Source organism: Gymnodraco acuticeps, unplaced genomic scaffold, assembly GCF_902827175.1.
Source record: "Gymnodraco acuticeps unplaced genomic scaffold, fGymAcu1.1, whole genome shotgun sequence".
NCBI classification, from domain to species: Eukaryota; Metazoa; Chordata; class Actinopteri; order Perciformes; family Bathydraconidae; genus Gymnodraco; species Gymnodraco acuticeps.
In genome coordinates this window covers 45,717-64,039 of record NW_022989863.1, presented here as the reverse complement: position 1 = coordinate 64,039, position 18,323 = coordinate 45,717, and the positions used below count along the sequence as shown (strand labels likewise).

The 18,323-nt window shown below is 41.7% G+C and overlaps 1 protein-coding gene across 1 annotated transcript; it reads left to right on the top strand.

Annotated features, from left to right (window-relative positions):
- Positions 1 to 5,103: 5,103 nt before the first annotated feature.
- Positions 5,104 to 18,040, top strand: si:dkey-191m6.4 (rho GTPase-activating protein 22; the record flags this gene model as incomplete). Its single annotated transcript, XM_034195712.1, is given in 9 exon segments — positions 5,104 to 5,232; positions 10,373 to 10,580; positions 11,067 to 11,199; positions 11,605 to 11,678; positions 11,761 to 11,882; positions 12,268 to 12,794; positions 12,796 to 12,939; positions 12,941 to 13,326; positions 15,370 to 18,040. Coding segments are annotated over 9 exon segments (1,946 nt in total), but the record flags the coding sequence as incomplete, so codon positions are not given.
- Positions 18,041 to 18,323: the final 283 nt, after the last annotated feature.

Genomic DNA, 18,323 nt, shown 5'->3' with positions numbered 1-18,323 from the left:
GTGTGTGTGTGTGTGTGTGTGTGTGTGTGTGTGTGTGTGTGTGTGTGTGTGTGTGTGTGTGTGTGTGTGTGTGTGTGTGTGTGTGTGTGTGTGTGTGTGTGTAGAAGTTTGTTTGGCAAAGATCAGAGGACAGCCCATCTCCCTGCTACTGCACACACACTCTCAGACAGAGAAAGAGAGAGCCTTGTTGCTCCTCCTCAGGGATTTTCTTCTCCCCAGGGGGTCCGAGGGAACGGACCTGCTGCCCGCTCTGCTGAATGAACCCAACGGGAGGAAGACAGAGTGAATGAATGGATGGGAGTGAATGAGGATTACTTTGACGGCTTTTGTTTAGCGCTAGCATCATCGAGCATGCCTCACTGCTTGGCCGTCGGTGCTACCTGCGGACTGATCTGGGTACATGATCTGCGTTCTGATCTGGATTCTGATCTGGGTTCTGATCTGCGTTCTGATCTGCGTTCTGATCTGGGTTCTGATCTGCGTTCTGATCTGCGTTCTGATCTGCGTTCTGATCTGGGTTCTGATCTGGGTTCTGATCTGCGTTCTGATCTGCGTTCTGATCTGCGTTCTGATCTGGGTTCTGATCTGGGTTCTGATCTGCGTTCTGATCTGCGTTCTGATCTGGGTTCTGATCTGGGTTCTGATCTGCGTTCTGATCTGCGTTCTGATCTGGGTTCTGATCTGGGTTCTGATCTGCGTTCTGATCTGCGTTCTGATCTGGGTTCTGATCTGGGTTCTGATCTGCGTTCTGATCTGGGTTCTGATCTGGGTTCTGATCTGCGTTCTGATCTGCGTTCTGATCTGGGTTCATGATCTCCGACATGGGGCCGCTGTGCTGCAAGCCGCTCAGACTGAAGAAACTTCACCTGCAAGGTAACAGAAGCAGAGGATGGAGATGTTAACTCGTGTAGTGGAGCCTGGAGTGTGAGTAGCTTGGAGAATGATTGATGGAAATGTATGTAAAGTGGGTTCAAGCTTCCTTTGGCTTTGATTGCTTGTGTTTAAGGCATTGCAACATCCTCCTGCCTTCTTTAGCTAATGCTTATTTGCAAGAAATAGTAGATGCAAGGAGAGTCTATACATATTCCAATTACTTGTAGACTCTCCTTGCTCTATTTCTATTTTATTTGTATTACTTACTTTAACTATTTGACGGTGTTGCTCTGTGGGAGGAGCCTGTGACCTCAGATTTATATTGATATACGGATATGGAGGTATTGATACACACGACAATGAAAGCCTTGAATATATTGAGATGATTACACGTTTAAACTGAAACTACTCTTAGAGGATCATGTATTTTAGATTTGTTATGAATCGGAAGACGGATCGACAGCAGAGTGACTTTATGTGCCAAGATGTAACTTCTGCAAGATTGCGAAAGTAGATCAATTGTTGCCCAACATAGGAGATTGGTTTGAATCACTAATCTAACTTTATGATATATTCCTTTGCAACACTGATCTGTGTATCTAAGAAGCAACGCACGTATCATGACTGTATGTCCTCCAAATGGTACTGTACTTCCTTGGCTTTGCAACAAGCACTACATGTTATGAGAATCAGGCCAGTAGTCTTTCTGAAATCCTGCTGACAAACAAAGCAGTAACTCCTTGGTGGAGGTAATCACATCTGGTGACTTTCAGATATGTTTTAAGCCGCTAATAATGACTTTTTCTTGGCAGTTACTGTCGTTGTTATGACAGGTCAGCTCTCACAGTTACCTATTGTCTGCTTCAGTGTCTGCTGCGCTGTGTTTCACTCTAGCAGTAGATATAATGTTGGTGGGAGCTAGTTGTGTCCAGAGCAGTGCATGCTGGGTGAAAAACATGGCAGTCAGATCTGAAAAGTATCTGATTCTGATCGATGAAGGTTATCGGTTCAAGCTCAGAAGTTGTCTTTCAAGATACTGAACCCCAAATTCACATATGTTGTGTTTTTGCTTGGGCTTTTTAATATTTAGTATCCATGAGTAACTTCATTTTGGCACACATTGTATTTTGTAATTAATAGCTGTATAATAATGTTTCTATCTACAAGGAAATAGGGGTTTCAACCTAAATATAGCATTCAAACCGGCTTGATAACAACACTACAAAGTGGGACATGACCCAGACTGACCCTTTGAGAAGATGTTTCAAACCTAAAGATGATCCAACATGTTTACCTGACTCTCGCCTCATGTTGAGTGCCGCTATCTTCGTCCCCATATTGAAAGATTAACAATCTCACACCATAACATAGGAAGACGTTTCAGCACTATCAGAATTCCATTTCCTTTCTACTCTCCCTCTCACAAACAACTGCGCACCTGCCTTCAGTCTGGCATTTAGAAGCTGAAGCTTTGAAGAGTTATAGCTTCAGTTCTGAAATGTCAGACACTCAAAAAGCTATGAGCTTTACACACAATATCCGTAAACATTCACATTTCTGTCGACTCAAATGTCATCTTATGTCTGATGATCGCAACGTTGAATTTAAAATGACTTGGAGAGGAAACGTTTTCTTGCAGTCAGTTTTAACTTGCTTTCAAAAAGGATCCTTGTACTCGTCATTATTTAGTCTTGGAAGTTTTAAATGTTTTGGTGTCTGTCGGCTATGTTGGGATGGATTTGGTGTGTGTGTGTGTGTGTGTGTGTGTGTGTGTGTGTGTGTGTGTGTGTGTGTGTGTGTGTGTGTGTGTGTGTGTGTGTGTGTGTGTGTGTGTGTGTGTGTGTGTGTGTGTGTGTGTGTGTGTGTGTGTGTGTGTGTGTGTGTGTGTGTGTGTGTGTGTGTGTGTGTGTGAGCACTCATTTAGCTCATATTCATACACCAGGGTTCATACGGTCATTAAAAACCTGGAAAAGTCATGGAAATTCAAAATGCAAATTCCAGGCCCTGGAAAACAATATGTTTTCCCAACGTTTTGGAAAAGTCATGGAAATTGAACTAAAGTTGCATCAAATATAATTTAGATTTTATCTAATAGCCAAAATAGTAATACTATAACGATAATAAATACTGTATCGTATAGTAATGAAACGTAAAATGGCATTTAACTGACGGGGTGTTTTGCTGGTGAGAGATTTGAGTTGCTTTAGCGTGTAGAAGCTAGTAAGCTAACTCTTGGATTTGTTTTAAATAGGACCAACATGTTTCATATGCAGACCTTATTTTCCTGTTCCATGTTCAAATAAACCATTTTCAGTGGTACGCTGAGAAAGAGTAATGTTTTTGGTCATGGAAAGTTAGGTAAAGGTCCTGGAGAAGTCATTGATAATCATTGGTGAAAAGTGTATGAACCCTGATACACACACAATGCGTGAATGAGGGCGACATATCAAATGAAATCCTCAGTTTACTACTCCACGACCCCTGGAGCCACATCTGTACACAGACCCCAGTGTTGTTCATCATGACGGTGTGAGTTTGCAAAGCTGGGTGACAATGGCTCTTAGCTTTATGGCACTGCTGGTTATATTTGCCCCCCCCCCCCCTCGCAGCTAAATGACTGGAAACAGCACCCCCGGCACTAATGGCTCACACACACGGGGAACAGATGACATATCCTGCGGGTTATTTAAATGTGCGACAGGAGGAAATGGATAAATGTGTCGCGGTGAGGATTATTAGACATGTGTGCAGCCTATGGTGTTAATGTGTTTTTTAACGCAGCAGATGATCGTGTTTCTCACTTGTGTTTCATGTTGTGACGCAGCTGTGATCTCTGCGTGCCTCACTTATGGTTATGAGGTTAAACTAATAAAAACTACCTCGGCACTAAGTAAAAGCAGCTCTCGATCACCGGCTAAATGCCTTAAATGAAATATGAACTGGGGCCATAATTACAGGACGAATGAGTTCAGAAATAGAGAATGAGACATGTGTGCCATCTAGTGGTGAGAAGTGTTCATAGCACACTGGTTTGAATCGATGTGAAACCCACTTGATTCCCTGTTTTGTTCAAAGATAACTAATAAACAGTCAGTCTTTCTGTTTTTTTAAAGACGTAAACATTGTCTTTTTTAATGCACTCATCAGTTTTGAGACATTGGGCTATTTTGTTTCCATAACATATCTTCTTTCGAACATTGGAACATCGAAAATACACAATTAGGTGTTTATTTGACTAACCTTGTCTCTTGTATCTGTAGATGTATTGCTAGATAATGCATCATTTTCATATTGAATCAGAGAAATGTGTAATACGGACTAATATGGCGCAATGTGGTCATGGCTCAGTGTTTCATTTTGTATGCGTGCTTCTTGGTTCATATTAAGCTGTCTTTTTCTTTTTTCTTGCTGTAACAAATGCAAATGTCCCCAAATAAAGGTAATCTGATTCTGATCTATATATCTGAAGGTTGTCGGTTCAAGCCCTCGTCTTTCAAGATACTGAACCCCAAATGCTCATATGTTGGAGTGTCATGTTGGTTAGTTTGATGAAAACCCAGTCAAAATATAACATGTAAGTAAAGTATTCAACTGGAGAAGTCTGATAGTGATATTTAAAGTAGTACAACATGATATTTCTTATAATTCGTGCACTACTAGACATTGGAAAATCTACTTTTTGGCTACACTATTGCTACGTCCACACTTGTTTTAGTTTTAGGTTATTCTAGATTTTTGAAACCCTCAATATGTGTCTTTTTAAAAAAACATCTGCCCCTGTTTTCATGTGACTGCAGGATTGTGATTAAGTCTGACAAACAGAAACAGAGACTCTTGCGTTCGGTTCAGAATTCTCATTCGTCTACTAGTCAAAATACCACTGGGTTAGTTTTAGGATAAAAGCCACTGTTCTGTAAATCCCTGCTCTCTTCCTCCCCTTCATTACATTACATTACATTACATTGCATTTAGCTGACGCTTTTGTCCAAAGCGACTTACAATAAGTACATTCGACCAGGAAGACACAACCTTGAAGAAAACAGAATCATATAAGTATATCAGGTTTCATAGAGCCAAACATTTCAAGTGCTACTCAACTGGCTTTAGGTAATCCAGTCCTTCATCTGTTGTTGTCTGTGTTATTGTTTGTTGTTTAAGTATACTGTGTACAGTGCTGTGAAAATGAATTTCCCCCTATTAAATCGAATCGAATCTAACGTGTCCCTGCAGGAGGAACGGGAGAGAAGGAGCGGACCCCCGTCAGCCATGAGTCCTTCCTGCTGATGGCCAACTCTCAGACTGACATGGACGACTGGGTGAAGGCCATCCGACGCGTCATCTGGGCGCCGTTTGGAGGAGGTAGAGCAGAGCTTTGGACTGACACTAGAAACACTTTACACATTTACATTCTTGAATGTCTTTGACTTCAAACGGGACGGGTGTTTTAATGATTTTGAAAAACGGTACTGTGACCATTTTTGTGATATTTTTCGACTATGACTTTTTTAAGATTTACTTTAGCATGGCTTTTCAATTATATTTTCCATATGATAAGAGGCAAGCGCACGTTAATAAAATAAAACACATCAAAGGTAGTTAAGTAGCAACCTCGTACAAGATAACAGTGTTGTAGTCAAGTCACCAATTCACGAGTCCAAGTCACTCTCGAGTCACCACTCTTCGAGTCCGAGTCACCTAGGGAGAGTCGTAGTCGAGTCCAAGTCTGAGTCACCCAAGGAGTGTCCGAGTCGAGTCCGAGTCATCATTACCTGTGTTCGAGTTCGAGTCCAAGTCATCGTGCGCGAGAATTCACGAGTCCAAGTCCGAGTCAAGTCACGAGTCCCGAATATCGGCACTCGAGTCCGAGTCCAGGACTCGAGTGCTCCATCTCTGCAAAATAGTGACATACATCTGAATGAATGAATAATGAAAAAGCAACCAGAAGTAAAAACATATGTTGAAACAATAGTGCAGTGATTCTCAAATGGGGGTACGCGGACCCCTGGGGGTACGTTGGGGTACTGCAGGGGGTACATGAGATTTAAAAAACAAAAAAAAGTTAATTAAAAAAATACCATGCATAATTACAAAAATAATCTTAGTACAATAAGTTAAATAGAAAACACAATTTTATATAAAATATTCCTAGAAACCTCGTGTCAAATTGGTGTATTTTATCTTATAGTTTTGCATAATATATCATTTTGTTCATTGGTTTGTTAAACAGATATTACTTCAGTTGAAAAACTCCTTTGAAAAATCAGTTTAAATAGTTTTTCTATTTTCATGCATAACATGAAAATATCCATTTTGTTGTAATGCGTGCATGAAGGAGTTAATAAATCACACACTGAGGGAACATCACTATATTGGAATTATTTGTATAGGCTTTTTCGATCAAACATTTTCGGGGTCGGTAAGGGGGTACTTGGCTGAAAAAATGTTTCAAAGGGGGTACATGACTGAAAAAAGTTTGAGAAGCACTGCAATAGTGCATGAAAACAGTAGAAGCCAGTTACAATTTTTTTTTAAATATGAAACATTGCACATCCGTTTCTATTGTAAAACAGTAAATAGTCAGTGTTGATGTCCCATCTGGTGTGGTGGTGGTCTACCAGGGGCCGTGGTGCTACAGTCCTACATACACTATTACTTACGTACTTTACTTTGACATTTATTTTGGCATTTTCAGCGTTGCTTTTTTCCAGGACACATTGGCCTTCTGTGGGAAAGTAATCAAGGGAAAAACAGAAGTTTCAAAGTATATTGACATGCCAATTAAAAGCCCTTAAAAAAGGAAGTCCTCATTTCCTTTCTACCCTGCTGGCACTTTTCAAAGATGACACTTTGGTGCCTTTACACTGTGTATAAGTTACAAACTTAACCCCACGCTTGCAGAGTATCACCTCCCTACTGTGTCTCATGTCTTCAGCCTGCAGTTAATTCTCACCCTCTCTATTCCTGGTGTACCTGAGGGAAATGTGATCACAGTTAGCTGTCAATCACTCGCAGAAACTCCCAAGTAGATGCTTCGTTTGGGTGGTGTTTGATTTGAGTTGAATGAGTAATAGATCACAGGTTTCAGCAGAGCATGGATGCATTTTAGTTTTTGAATCAAACGGAGGGTTTCCTGCCTCGTTTTAAAGTCTAATTTCCTCTCTTCGCAGCAGGGTGTGCGGTTAGTTCTCACCCTGTCTGCTCCGACGCTCTAACTAGTGTACTTGACGGGAGGCCAGAAATATAGTCTGGGTGTGAAGTGGGACGTGAGCAGCTGAACAGCGTGGGGTCGGGTTACAAAGGATCGCTATATTCATAGAGGGATAGATGGAGATAACAGAGCAGTGATGCAGTGTATGGATTTAAATCTGCACTTTTAATCTGACCGGTTCAAACCCTGTTGGCAGCGAGGAGACAGAGCTGCCAACTAGAGCTAATGATTTGTATTTCATTAGTTTGATTGAACACATGTATTACTGAGTGATGTACAACAATTACATAAAACAAATGCTTCTACTTTAAGAGGTGTACACTTAAGATACGTGGTATTTTCACTCAAAGTAAGCAGTAACAGAAGGATATTTATATTACAATGTGTTGTGTTTATTAACTGTTAATAATTAAGCGTGTTAGCCCCTTTAAAGCGCATTCAATGATTTTCTAAAAAGTGTATAAATGCAATGCTGCATTCATTTGAAGTCCCTGGCTTTGATATAAAACAGAAACAACGCTAAATATATCATATGTGGTTTTTAAAATCATCTTCAATCTATAATTATTTTATCAAATCTACGTTTCTCAAAGTCATAACCTACTATCCTAAATAATGAGAAACCTTCTATAAATAATCCGAAATATATTGACTTTGAAAATATATGACCTATGAAAGTCATTATTTATACACTTCTCATTATTTTTGAGTTATTGATTAATTATTCAGAGCAAGTCTTGTATTATTTCGATACAGTAAGTCATTATTTCAGGAAACATTTCTCATTATTTAGATTATTTCCAGAAGGGTAAAGTGTTCATCAGATTTCTTCTCTCACTGCCAGAAAGAGGCTTTTCCTTTCAATCAGAAACACTAATATATCAAGGTGTCAAGGCTTGTATTGTCATGTGTGCAGAGCTACAGTGTAGTTATGACAATGAACATCTTAGGTCACAGGCTCCTCCAACTGCGCAACACAATAAACGGATAATAGTGCAAGTAGATCAAATATAATATAATAGAAGATGCAGAATAGTCTAGTAATTGGAATATTGATATAAGTTGCAAACAGAAAAGTTCAGGAGTTTAACGGTCTTAGTTCAGGTGTTTAACAGTTTTATATATATAAGGTGATATCCGCTGGGTTACCTCACTCTGGTGGTCTCATATTTCCAGCCACATTAAAGGGGGGGGGGGTCTGTCTCACGGCTCTCGGTCCAGAATAGATGTGTCGCTAACATATAGCCCGTCGTTAACAGCAACACACACTCTGACCCCCGTCAGCTGTGCTTCCTCTGAGTCGCTTTCCTCAGCTGAAGCTCTGTACGGGAGTTTGTAAATATCGTAGCGTATCGTAGATGAGGGATTAATCCATCAGTGGAGATAAATGCCTGAGCCGGACTGGATCAACCTGGTGAAATGTGGCTTTGGGATGTATAACGAGAGGCTGTGCAGCTCCTGCTCCGTCACTTATTACGATTACTGCGAGCTGTCGGCCAGCTGCGACTGCTGCAGCCTGACCACAGGTAACAATAAACTGATAGCAGACAATTAGAATAAAGAAAGCAGACATTGTTCTAATCTTTAAACCCTTGTGCTTACCTTTAAGCCCCTGTGCTTGAGTCTTTAAAAGGTTGCTCTGATTACTTAAAGACCAAAGTGATTATTTTTCAGTATTGTCTAATATATCCCAAATGTTTTTCTGTGGTTGCAAACCAGGAAAATAGCTTGTATTTACACAAAGGGCAAACGTGAGAAAATGGCTCGATATAAACATGTCTTGATCTGATCTGAAAACGGTAGAAAGTACAATTAAAAGCCTAATAGAATAGTAGGTTTATCACTGCCTGAGGTACAGGGTCTCCAGGTTTATCACTGCCTGAGGTACAGGGTCTCCAGGTGTTTCACTGCCTGAGGTACAGGGTCTCCAGGTTTATCACTGCCTGAGGTACAGGGTCTCCAGGTTTATCACTGCCTGAGGTACAGGGTCTCCGGGTTTATCACTGCCTGAGGTACAGGGTCTCCAGGTTTATCACTGCCTGAGGTACAGGGTCTCCAGGTTTATCACTGCCTGAGGTACAGGGTCTCCAGGTTTATCACTGCCTGAGGTACAGGGTCTCCAGGTTTATCACTGCCTGAGGTACAGGGTCTCCAGGTTTATCATTGCCTGAGGTACAGGGTCTCCAGGTTTATCACTGCCTGAGGTACAGGGTCTCCAGGTTTATCACTGCCTGAGGTACAGGGTCTCCAGGTTTAGCACTGCCTGAGGTACAGGGTCTCCAGGTTTAGCTGTGGCTCACCAATCAGTCTGCTGGACCACATTATGATCTGACTCAGAGAGTTTCTGCTAGATATGAGTTTTCATCCACCTCTGCATACGTCCAAAATAGAAACTATGATTTTAGGATACCTCTTTCTGTTCAAAGCTTCACAATAGTCCAGTTTACCCTCCTCTCTGAAAAAAAAAGGTATGCCCAATGCATTAACAGAGGCTGTTAGGAAAATATCTCTCGACTCCGGGATGAGAATCAATAGTCAGGTACTAATTTAGTCTTGCAAGAAGGAGCGGAGTTAAGTCACATACAAAGGATATGGTTCAACTCACACACACGAGGTATGCTGCTCAAAGGAGCATCAAGCTTATATAGTCTAAAGTCAGGAGGTACCAAACAGTGTCGTAAATCGGTTTGGCGTCACCAGGCGTCGGGAAGGTGTCGGGACATCTCTGGAAAGGCAGTGTTGCTCTTTGCCCCTCAAAGAGGAGAGGAGGCAAAGTGTGTGTGCTCTCGTTGGTATCAACAACATGAATGATGCCCTGCCTTCTCCTATCTACGAGGAGGCAGCTGCAAGATCGCACAGTGCAAGGTCACACAGTGCAAGGTCACACACAGTATCATGCCCATCAGAAAACCCATAGTAAAGAAGACACCTTGTATTTTCTCCAACAGAGGCAAAATCATAACTTGACATCAACAAAACAAAATGGTCTCAAGTGAGGGACAAAGCTACAAATATTTTTAAAAACAGGCAAAGTTTAGGTTAATTCGAGGAATATAAGTTTATGCATAATTAGTCAATTACTTTTGGTATTTTTAATTATAATTTGATGCTAATAATGTACTTTTAACTAAACAAAAATATATGAGTACTTCTTCTCTGCAAACGTCCAAAATATCAAGTCATATTTGGAGTTTCCTCTTTTAGATTGAAGCTTCCCGTCCAGTGTATCCTCCTCTCTGACGGACCTAAAGCCCAAACAATAAGCTAAAAGTTTCCTCCGTCTGTCCACAGGGATATTTGGCCAGCGTCTGGAGGACACGGTGCAGTATGAGAAGAAGTTCGGCCCCCGGCTGGCCCCCCTGCTGGTGGAGCAGTGCGTGGACTTCATCAGGGAGAGGGGTCTGGATGAGGAGGGTCTGTTCAGGATGCCAGGGCAGGCCAACCTGGTGAAGGAGCTGCAGGAGGCCTTCGACTGCGGAGACAAGCCTCTGTTCGACAGGTAGAGAGAGAAGAGTATACTGCTATTTAATATAACTCTAAATATGTCAGTGTTTTTTAATAAAAAATCCCCCTTAATATCTTTTTTATTTTTATGAATTTTGATTTATTCTTACTATATTATTTATCTTGTCTTTTTGTAATTATTTATGTGTAGTTTTTTTTATTGTAACATTAAAAGTAATAATGTGTTATTATTATTATTTTTATGAATTTTGATTTATTTTTACATTAACATTTAAATATGTATTTGTTGTTGTTTTTTTGTATTATTTATTTGTATTTACTTCCTGATTAAAGGAATGCGATGAGACATGTTTCTTAGTATTTATTTTCTTGTTGATAATATATATTTTTTAAAGGTTTATATTTTGAACAAACTACATGTATGGACAAACTGAGTTATTAAAATGAAAACTAAAGTGCCTCTTCTTAAGGATACAAATGATAGAAGTAAACACCTTTCTCTCTATATAATTACTCGCAGTAACACAGACGTCCACACGGTGGCGTCGCTGCTGAAGCTGTACCTGCGAGAGCTGCCTGAACCCGTCATTCCCTTCTCCAAATACGAAGACTTTCTGACCTGTGCACAGCTTCTGGCCAAAGATGAGGAGGAGGTAAGAGTGTGTGCGTGTGTGTGTGTGAGTGTGAGTGTGAGTGTGAGTGTGAGTGTGAGTGTGAGTGTGAGTGTGAGTGTGAGTGTGTGTGTGTGTGTGTGTGTGTGTGTGTGTGTGTGTGTGTGTGGTGTGTGTGTGTGTGTGTGTGTGTGTGTGTGTGTGTGTGTGTGTGTGTGTGTGTGTGTGTGTGTGTGTGTGTGTGTGTGTGTGTGTGTGTGGTGTGTGTGTGTGTGTGTGTGTGTGTGTGTGTGTGTGCGTGCTATACTTGCCAGAACCGAGTATTGAGAGTACTCACCTGTACTGTAATGTAGACATTATTGGCTGTGAGGTATTTGGGTGGTCCTGGGGGGAAATGCTGCTTTGGCTGGCGTGTGTGTGTGTGACAATTGTTCAATCTCCTCCCAGGGGGTCCAGGAGCTGGGAAGACAGGTTAACACTCTACCTCTACCCAACTACAATCTCCTCACGTACATATGCAAGTAAGTATTTTATCTCATAATGTTGTCATTTTTTTAGAACAATGTCTGTTCCATCTTTTAACTGTTGGCGTTCTCTGCTCAGATTCCTCGATGAGGTCCAGTCTCACTGCGGTGAAAACAAGATGGGGGTCCAAAACCTGGCCACAGTATTTGGACCAAATATCCTCCGACCCAAGATGGAGGACCCGCTCACCATCATGGAAGGTAAGAACCACGTTCACTGCGAACAAGACTAAGGTATAGATTACATATGAGCTAACTTTCCTAACAATATCAGGACATTTCCACGAGGAATTTCAAAAGTAAGAGCACCCTAAATGTCTTATATGAGCTGTGTTTCTTAAAATACAAATAACTTTACTAAAAAAATTCACGAGTGTATGAAATGGTTAAGTCCAAATGTGTTGTTTTTGAGCAGATATGAAACTGTCATCATTGCCTAAAAATATTGTTATATTATCTACTGTTATAGCCTAACAGAGATATATTTTATAAGCCATGTTGTAAATATATAACCTACATTTGTAGCTGCAGGATAAACTGAAATATTGCCGCTGTACATTTCTGATGTCCTCTGTCCGACCTGTAGGCACGTCTATGGTCCAGCACCTGATGACGATCCTCATCAGGGAACACAACCGCTTTTACTCAGGGAGGGACCCCGAGGTGCTCACCGTGCCCCAATCAGAGCTCCCTGTCGTGGGGCAGCAGCACCGCAGCCTGGGGGCCTGGATCTCAGAGGAGGACCTACAGACCTGCCCGGTGTCCAACCCCCCCGACCAGGAGCTGCACAGCAGTGCCTCGTCGCTGGACGCCAAGCTGTGTGCAGCAGCCTTCACTCCCACGCAGACCCCCAACCTGAACCCTGGACCAAAGCTGGGGTCTCCGTCAGGGAAAGGAGAGCTGGTGGTCAGCCCGAGCAAACAGGGAAAGAACATACCCTCCTGGAAATACTCTTTTAAAAGCTCCTCGGCGCCTCGTTCCCAACCGCAAGGCAAACAACCCGTCCCCTCTGTGGCGGATCCAAGTGTGACTTCCACTGGAGGAGGAGGAGGAGGGGGTGGTGGAGGAGGAGGAGGAGGAGGAGGAGGTGGAGGTAACTGGCTCATGAATGGTTTTGTCCTCTTTAAGGGGACACCGGCGCACCTCCTCAGGAGAAAGATCGGCCAGAGATCGAGACTCCACGGGCTCCTCTCAAAGACTGTCCACCTACGACAACGTCACCTCCTCCTCCAGCATGGGCAGCGTTCCCAGTGTCGCCCAGCACACCCTGGTCCTCCTCCTCCTGCGAGATCTCCATCCCAGACTCGGGGAGTGAGCCCTCGCCCAACCAGAACAACTGCGGAGTGGCGGGCGAAGAAGGTGGGGAGGACAAAGGGGAGTGGGCGGAGAGCCAGAGGGAGATGGACGGAGGGGGTGGGATGACCACGGACCCGGGCTCGGAGCAAGACAGCTGCGAGGCCATGGAGCTGTGCAGCAGCAGCGGAGCCTGCAGCGAGAACGGGAACACGGCCATGGCCAGCGGGGTGCCGTCCATCATCATGTCCGAGGACGGGGACGGGATGAACCTGAGTCTCAGCGGGCTGGTGGAGGGACTGAAGGACGAGCTGAGAAAACAGAAGACGGGATACGAGGGCAGGATCCAAAAGTAAGTCCTGAACTTCGTCACATGGGGGTAGATTTGCTTATGATAAGTAAATTGGGGCATCATTTGGAACCACTCTCAAATTGTAACTGGGCATTTTCTGTTAATGAGTTATGTAACAGGAATACATATACAAACACAGGCAATGAAAATGTACTTACTTGACGCTATAATGTGCTAGTCACCAAACTGTAGAAACACTGGATCCTACATTTCCCAAAGTGCAACTCAATTAGGGCTTCAACTATCGATTTCTTTCCTTATAGAACAGTTTTTAAAATATGTTATATATAGCGGAAAAAAATCGATCCCTGTCGAATCCCAAGTCTAAGCTTACGTCTCTAAAGTCTAAAGGTTTTGTCAGCCAAAAATAGAAAATGTTCGCTTTAATACAGGACTTGAAAAGACAGGTCCAAAAAGAGTTCCAAAGTTAGCTTCACAAAGGAGTTTCCTTTAAGGTATCTCCAAATAGGGCAACGGTAAACCAAAATGACCTAAATGGTTAGGTACGATCTGAGGTGAGTGTTATTTAAAACTTAAAAATTGTTGCATTTCTATGTGACGATCTGAGGAAACAGAAGACTTCATACGAGGGCAGGATCCAAAAGTCAGTCTGGGTTCCTGAACTTCGTCACATGGGGGTAGATTTGCTTTTATGATAAGGAAAATTGGTCCATGGTTTGGAACTACTCTGCTCTAGAATAGCAATCGGCTCCCTTATTTTACCCCACATGATTCAACTTGGATGTGTTACTAAGCATTATCTGTAATTGAGTTATGTTATAGGAATACATTTAGGAAGATAGGCATTGAACATATTCCCACTTAACTCTAAAATATGCTAGTACCCCTGGGTCAAGTCCCAGAAACATTTGACCCCACATTTCCCATAGTGCATCTCAATAAGGGCAGCAATTAACAGTTTCTCAAAGTCCAAGGTTATGTCTTTAAATGTCATGTTTTATCAGTCAAAAACTTCAAGATATTTACTTTAATGTGATGTTAAACAAAACAAAAAAGGGTTTTCAGGAGCACCTAAAACGACATGCGCTAAATTAGATACAACAGAGAGACCCAGTAGCTTCCCAAACTAATGTTCACTAATGGCGCATTTCCATTGCAGGGCTTCACTCGGCTTAGTACGGTATGGCTAGGCCTCCTTATTCCTTGTTAGGACTGGCTCACTTTATGCTGCTTTTCCATTACAGTTTAGTAGCTGGGGCAGTAACTATAGTAACGCAGTGTAGGCGGAGCCGTGACGTCATCTTCAATGCGAAACACAAAACCAACATCAGCCGTTAGCTGTTAGCCCTCAGAGCTCACAGCTCCTCATATCTGTTCAGAAACTAGACAGAAGTTAAACAAGTACAAACCACAGACTGCCTGTGTCATGAAGAATACAATCGCTGGTTTATTTATGTCTGTAGGCCGTTGTTGTGAGTGTGGACGGTCGGAGCATTTACAACGTTAGCTTAGCCGATTTCCATTCAGAAAAACATGCATTTTAAAAGGTTTTTCGCCTGCCGTCTGTCTGCAGACTTTCATTAATTCATGGTTTTACTAACCGGTATCAGTATGTTGTTACTTCGGCATCATTTTGAAACGTGTATTACAATTAAATCACGGTAAAATATGTTCATTTTGTTGTAGATTCTCTCACTAGTTTAGCATACTCAGCCCGGTTGTTGGCCCGGAAAAAACCTCGATTTTGGAGGGCCAGAAAACTGTGAAAAAGTATCCGCTAGCCGGAACTACGCCAAGTGGAAACGCAACCAAAAAAGGACCGGGCACGCTTAAACCGCGCTGTAGTGGAAATGCGCCATAAGATATACCAAAACTAGGAAAAACATGAAAGCGAAACTACATGAATAGCTAGATACAAATTGATGTGATTGTTATTTAAAACTTTAAAGATGTTGTATTTTCGATTGAAAAATGCAGCTTTTAGTTGTGTCCAAATACCACCAAAGAATATTGTAATCAAACCAATATCAGAAAAGGTGACTGTCAATGACTTTTCTCTTTCTGATGTGCCTCGTCCTTCAGATTGGAGGAGTCCAGCGCCGCTTTGTGTGCGCAGATGGAGCGTCTGGAACAAGAGATGGAGCAGGAGAAGAAGAAGCAACGCATGCTGGAGATCAAACTACGAAACTCTGAGCGAGCGCGGGAGGACGCGGAGAACCGCAACCGGCTTCTGGAGAAGGAGATGGAGGATTTCTTTTCCACGCTGGGAGATCTGGCTCTGGGTGCGAGGACTAGTGACATTTGATACGGCATGTGGCCAAAACTGTCAGGGTTTTGTCTTTCTGGGGGTCTTTGAACACATCCTCCTTGGTGTATCAGGGCGTTGAAGGAACCGGCCATATTTGTGTACATTCAGGACGAACAGAAATATGGAGATCAGAGAGAGGAGACTCTGAAGCATGCTTGAAGTGGAACGTTGAATTAAGATGTGAATACACTCCTTGATGAGTCCAGGGTTTGTCTTGTGAAGGCAGTATTTAACAGTTCAGGTGCCTGAAGTGTCTGAAGATGTGGATGGTGGGACATAATGTCATTTCTCTGACATTCTCTATGCTGGAGAGCACTGACATTAACCACGACTTATAGGGACATTACACAAATGCTTTTTGTTCTGCAACTGAAGGACATGTTGACGTTAGCAGGCCGCTGACTGATATCTATCTGTAAGGAATAGGGCTACATTTTGGGATACACACTTATTTGCCTTCTTGCTGAGAGTGAGACGAGAGAATATTATTGTCAGTTGGATTGATATGTAGCTACAGTTAGCTTAGCTTTAATTAGAGATTGAAAACTGGAAAAAGGGCTAGCATAGCATTTAAGTCTGCCAACCAACAGTTCTCAAGCAGATTTATTAACATGTTAGGCTAACTTTTTCCACTGTTTTCCATATTTATATTAAGCTAAGCTAACTCTATCCACTGTTTTCTACCTTTATGATAAGCTAGGCTAACTAGCTACTTGCTGTGGCTTTAAATGTATCCTACAGACATGAGAATAGTGTCAATCTAATCTTCTAACTCTCCACAAGGCTAATGAATGAAGTATTTCCTAAAATATAAAGCTGTATTAACTGTAAAGTCAGTTCACCTAAATTAAAAAACGGCATATTTTCTCCCTTGCCTGTTATGGTAGCATAAATTGCTTGGTTTTTGAAGTTACGAAACAGTCAACTTTGTAAAGGCAGATTGAGGAAAATCTAAAAACAACGAACCTCTTGGTGAGCAAAAGCTTTAACATGCTTGAATTTGAGCACAACAAAACATGTCCAAATAAAACACAAGTTATCTGCACGGCTAGAGTTACATGGGAAAATGTGTTTTTGGTAATCTGAGTGAACTGACCGGTTAACAGTGGTAGCTTTAGCAGAGGTTTTCCGCTTGCATTTATAGTATATTTGTGCTGCAAGTATGGATGTTTTACTCTGGAAGTTTGTTCATCAAAACACGAAAGCAAGTGGGTCAAACTAGATGATTCCTTTGGAGCAGTAAGGTGGAAGCTCTGCAAAAAGCTGCTTCTTTTTCCTCAGGCCCTTCCAGTGCATCGACACCTCGTCACCATCTGCATTTTGATGGGAAAAGCCTCAGTCTCCGGGTCACTCCGATCCACACAGATGTCAAAATACCTTTACCGTACAACAGGGACAACGGGAAACAATTATTGAAGCATTTTCACTGTCGCGCATGCTGCCTATAACACAGGAGGCCATTACAGTACATACCAAAGCTGGACCACTGAAGATCAGAATGGCCTGTCTGGAAGCCATGTTGATTTTGGCACATGAAGCTGAACACTGCCCTCAAAGAAACAATGGAATTTCCTGGTCGTGCCTTCAGGGAAGTGATTTTAAATAGAAATGTAGTGTTGCTTGCTTGTCCAGAGATGTAGTGCATATATTCACATTATAGTACACCGTGGCTGCATTGATTTCTTTTTCTTTGTATCATTTGGCAACAGACTGCTGATTACGAATAACACGATATCCCTGTAGAAGGTGCCAATTCTTGTGAAAGTCACTTGTGAATTGAATGGAAGTTATGAATTGAGAATGTATCATTGTAGTGAATGTAACGTGTCGTTAATGAAACCAGCCCTATGGAAAAAATACAATTTAAAAAGGATGGGAGATTAGTTATCAATGATGGTGTTCAGCTCATCTATTGTCTTACTTCCTGGAACTGTGGTGCATTATGGGATGCATCACACAGGCCTGCATCACATCAGCTAGCTGTGATCTGGTTCATTGAAAACTTAGATGTTTCTAAAATGAAGATTAGCAGATATCTCTTTTGTGAGAATTGCATGTGATCAAATTGTTAAAACATTATTTTTAGCATCTTATCACCAATCGTACGAATGTGCCGAAGTGATGCTTGTTTGTTAAACTGCGAGACAAATTACAAGTGAAAATGTGCATTTGGTTAGACAATGTGACTGTATTTTCTTTTCCTTTTATATATTTTATAAAGAAACAAAGCCAATGGTTTACAAGGTACTTTTCTCCACTCCACGCTATGATGGTCTCAATCTATTGCAGGTTCTTTAATTCCAACAGAGGGCATGTATTTCCCTTTATGTATCACGGCTGAGGCTCAGTGTTTCTTACTGCTGATTATCTATGGTGCTTATTTATTATGGATTTCCACTATTGTAATGAATGGACATGTATGGGAATAAAGGTGACAAATGTGTACATCAACGTCTTGCTTTAAGATGCCAAAGGAAGGAAGACAAAAGTAGCTTCCTGTATTCAGTGTGTGTTATTATGTATACAGAGTACACCCTTTTGTTCAAAGTTATTTACTATTTGACTACGTTGTTTTACCGTAAAATGTTAGGGAATGCATTACAGAGATAAAAAAACATGACCAATAATTCAATGTATGTCAATTAAAAATGTGTATAATTAACTCTCCCACTTTTACTTAAAATCAATTTAGGTGTTAAAGGATATGCTAACCACATCATTTTTCAAT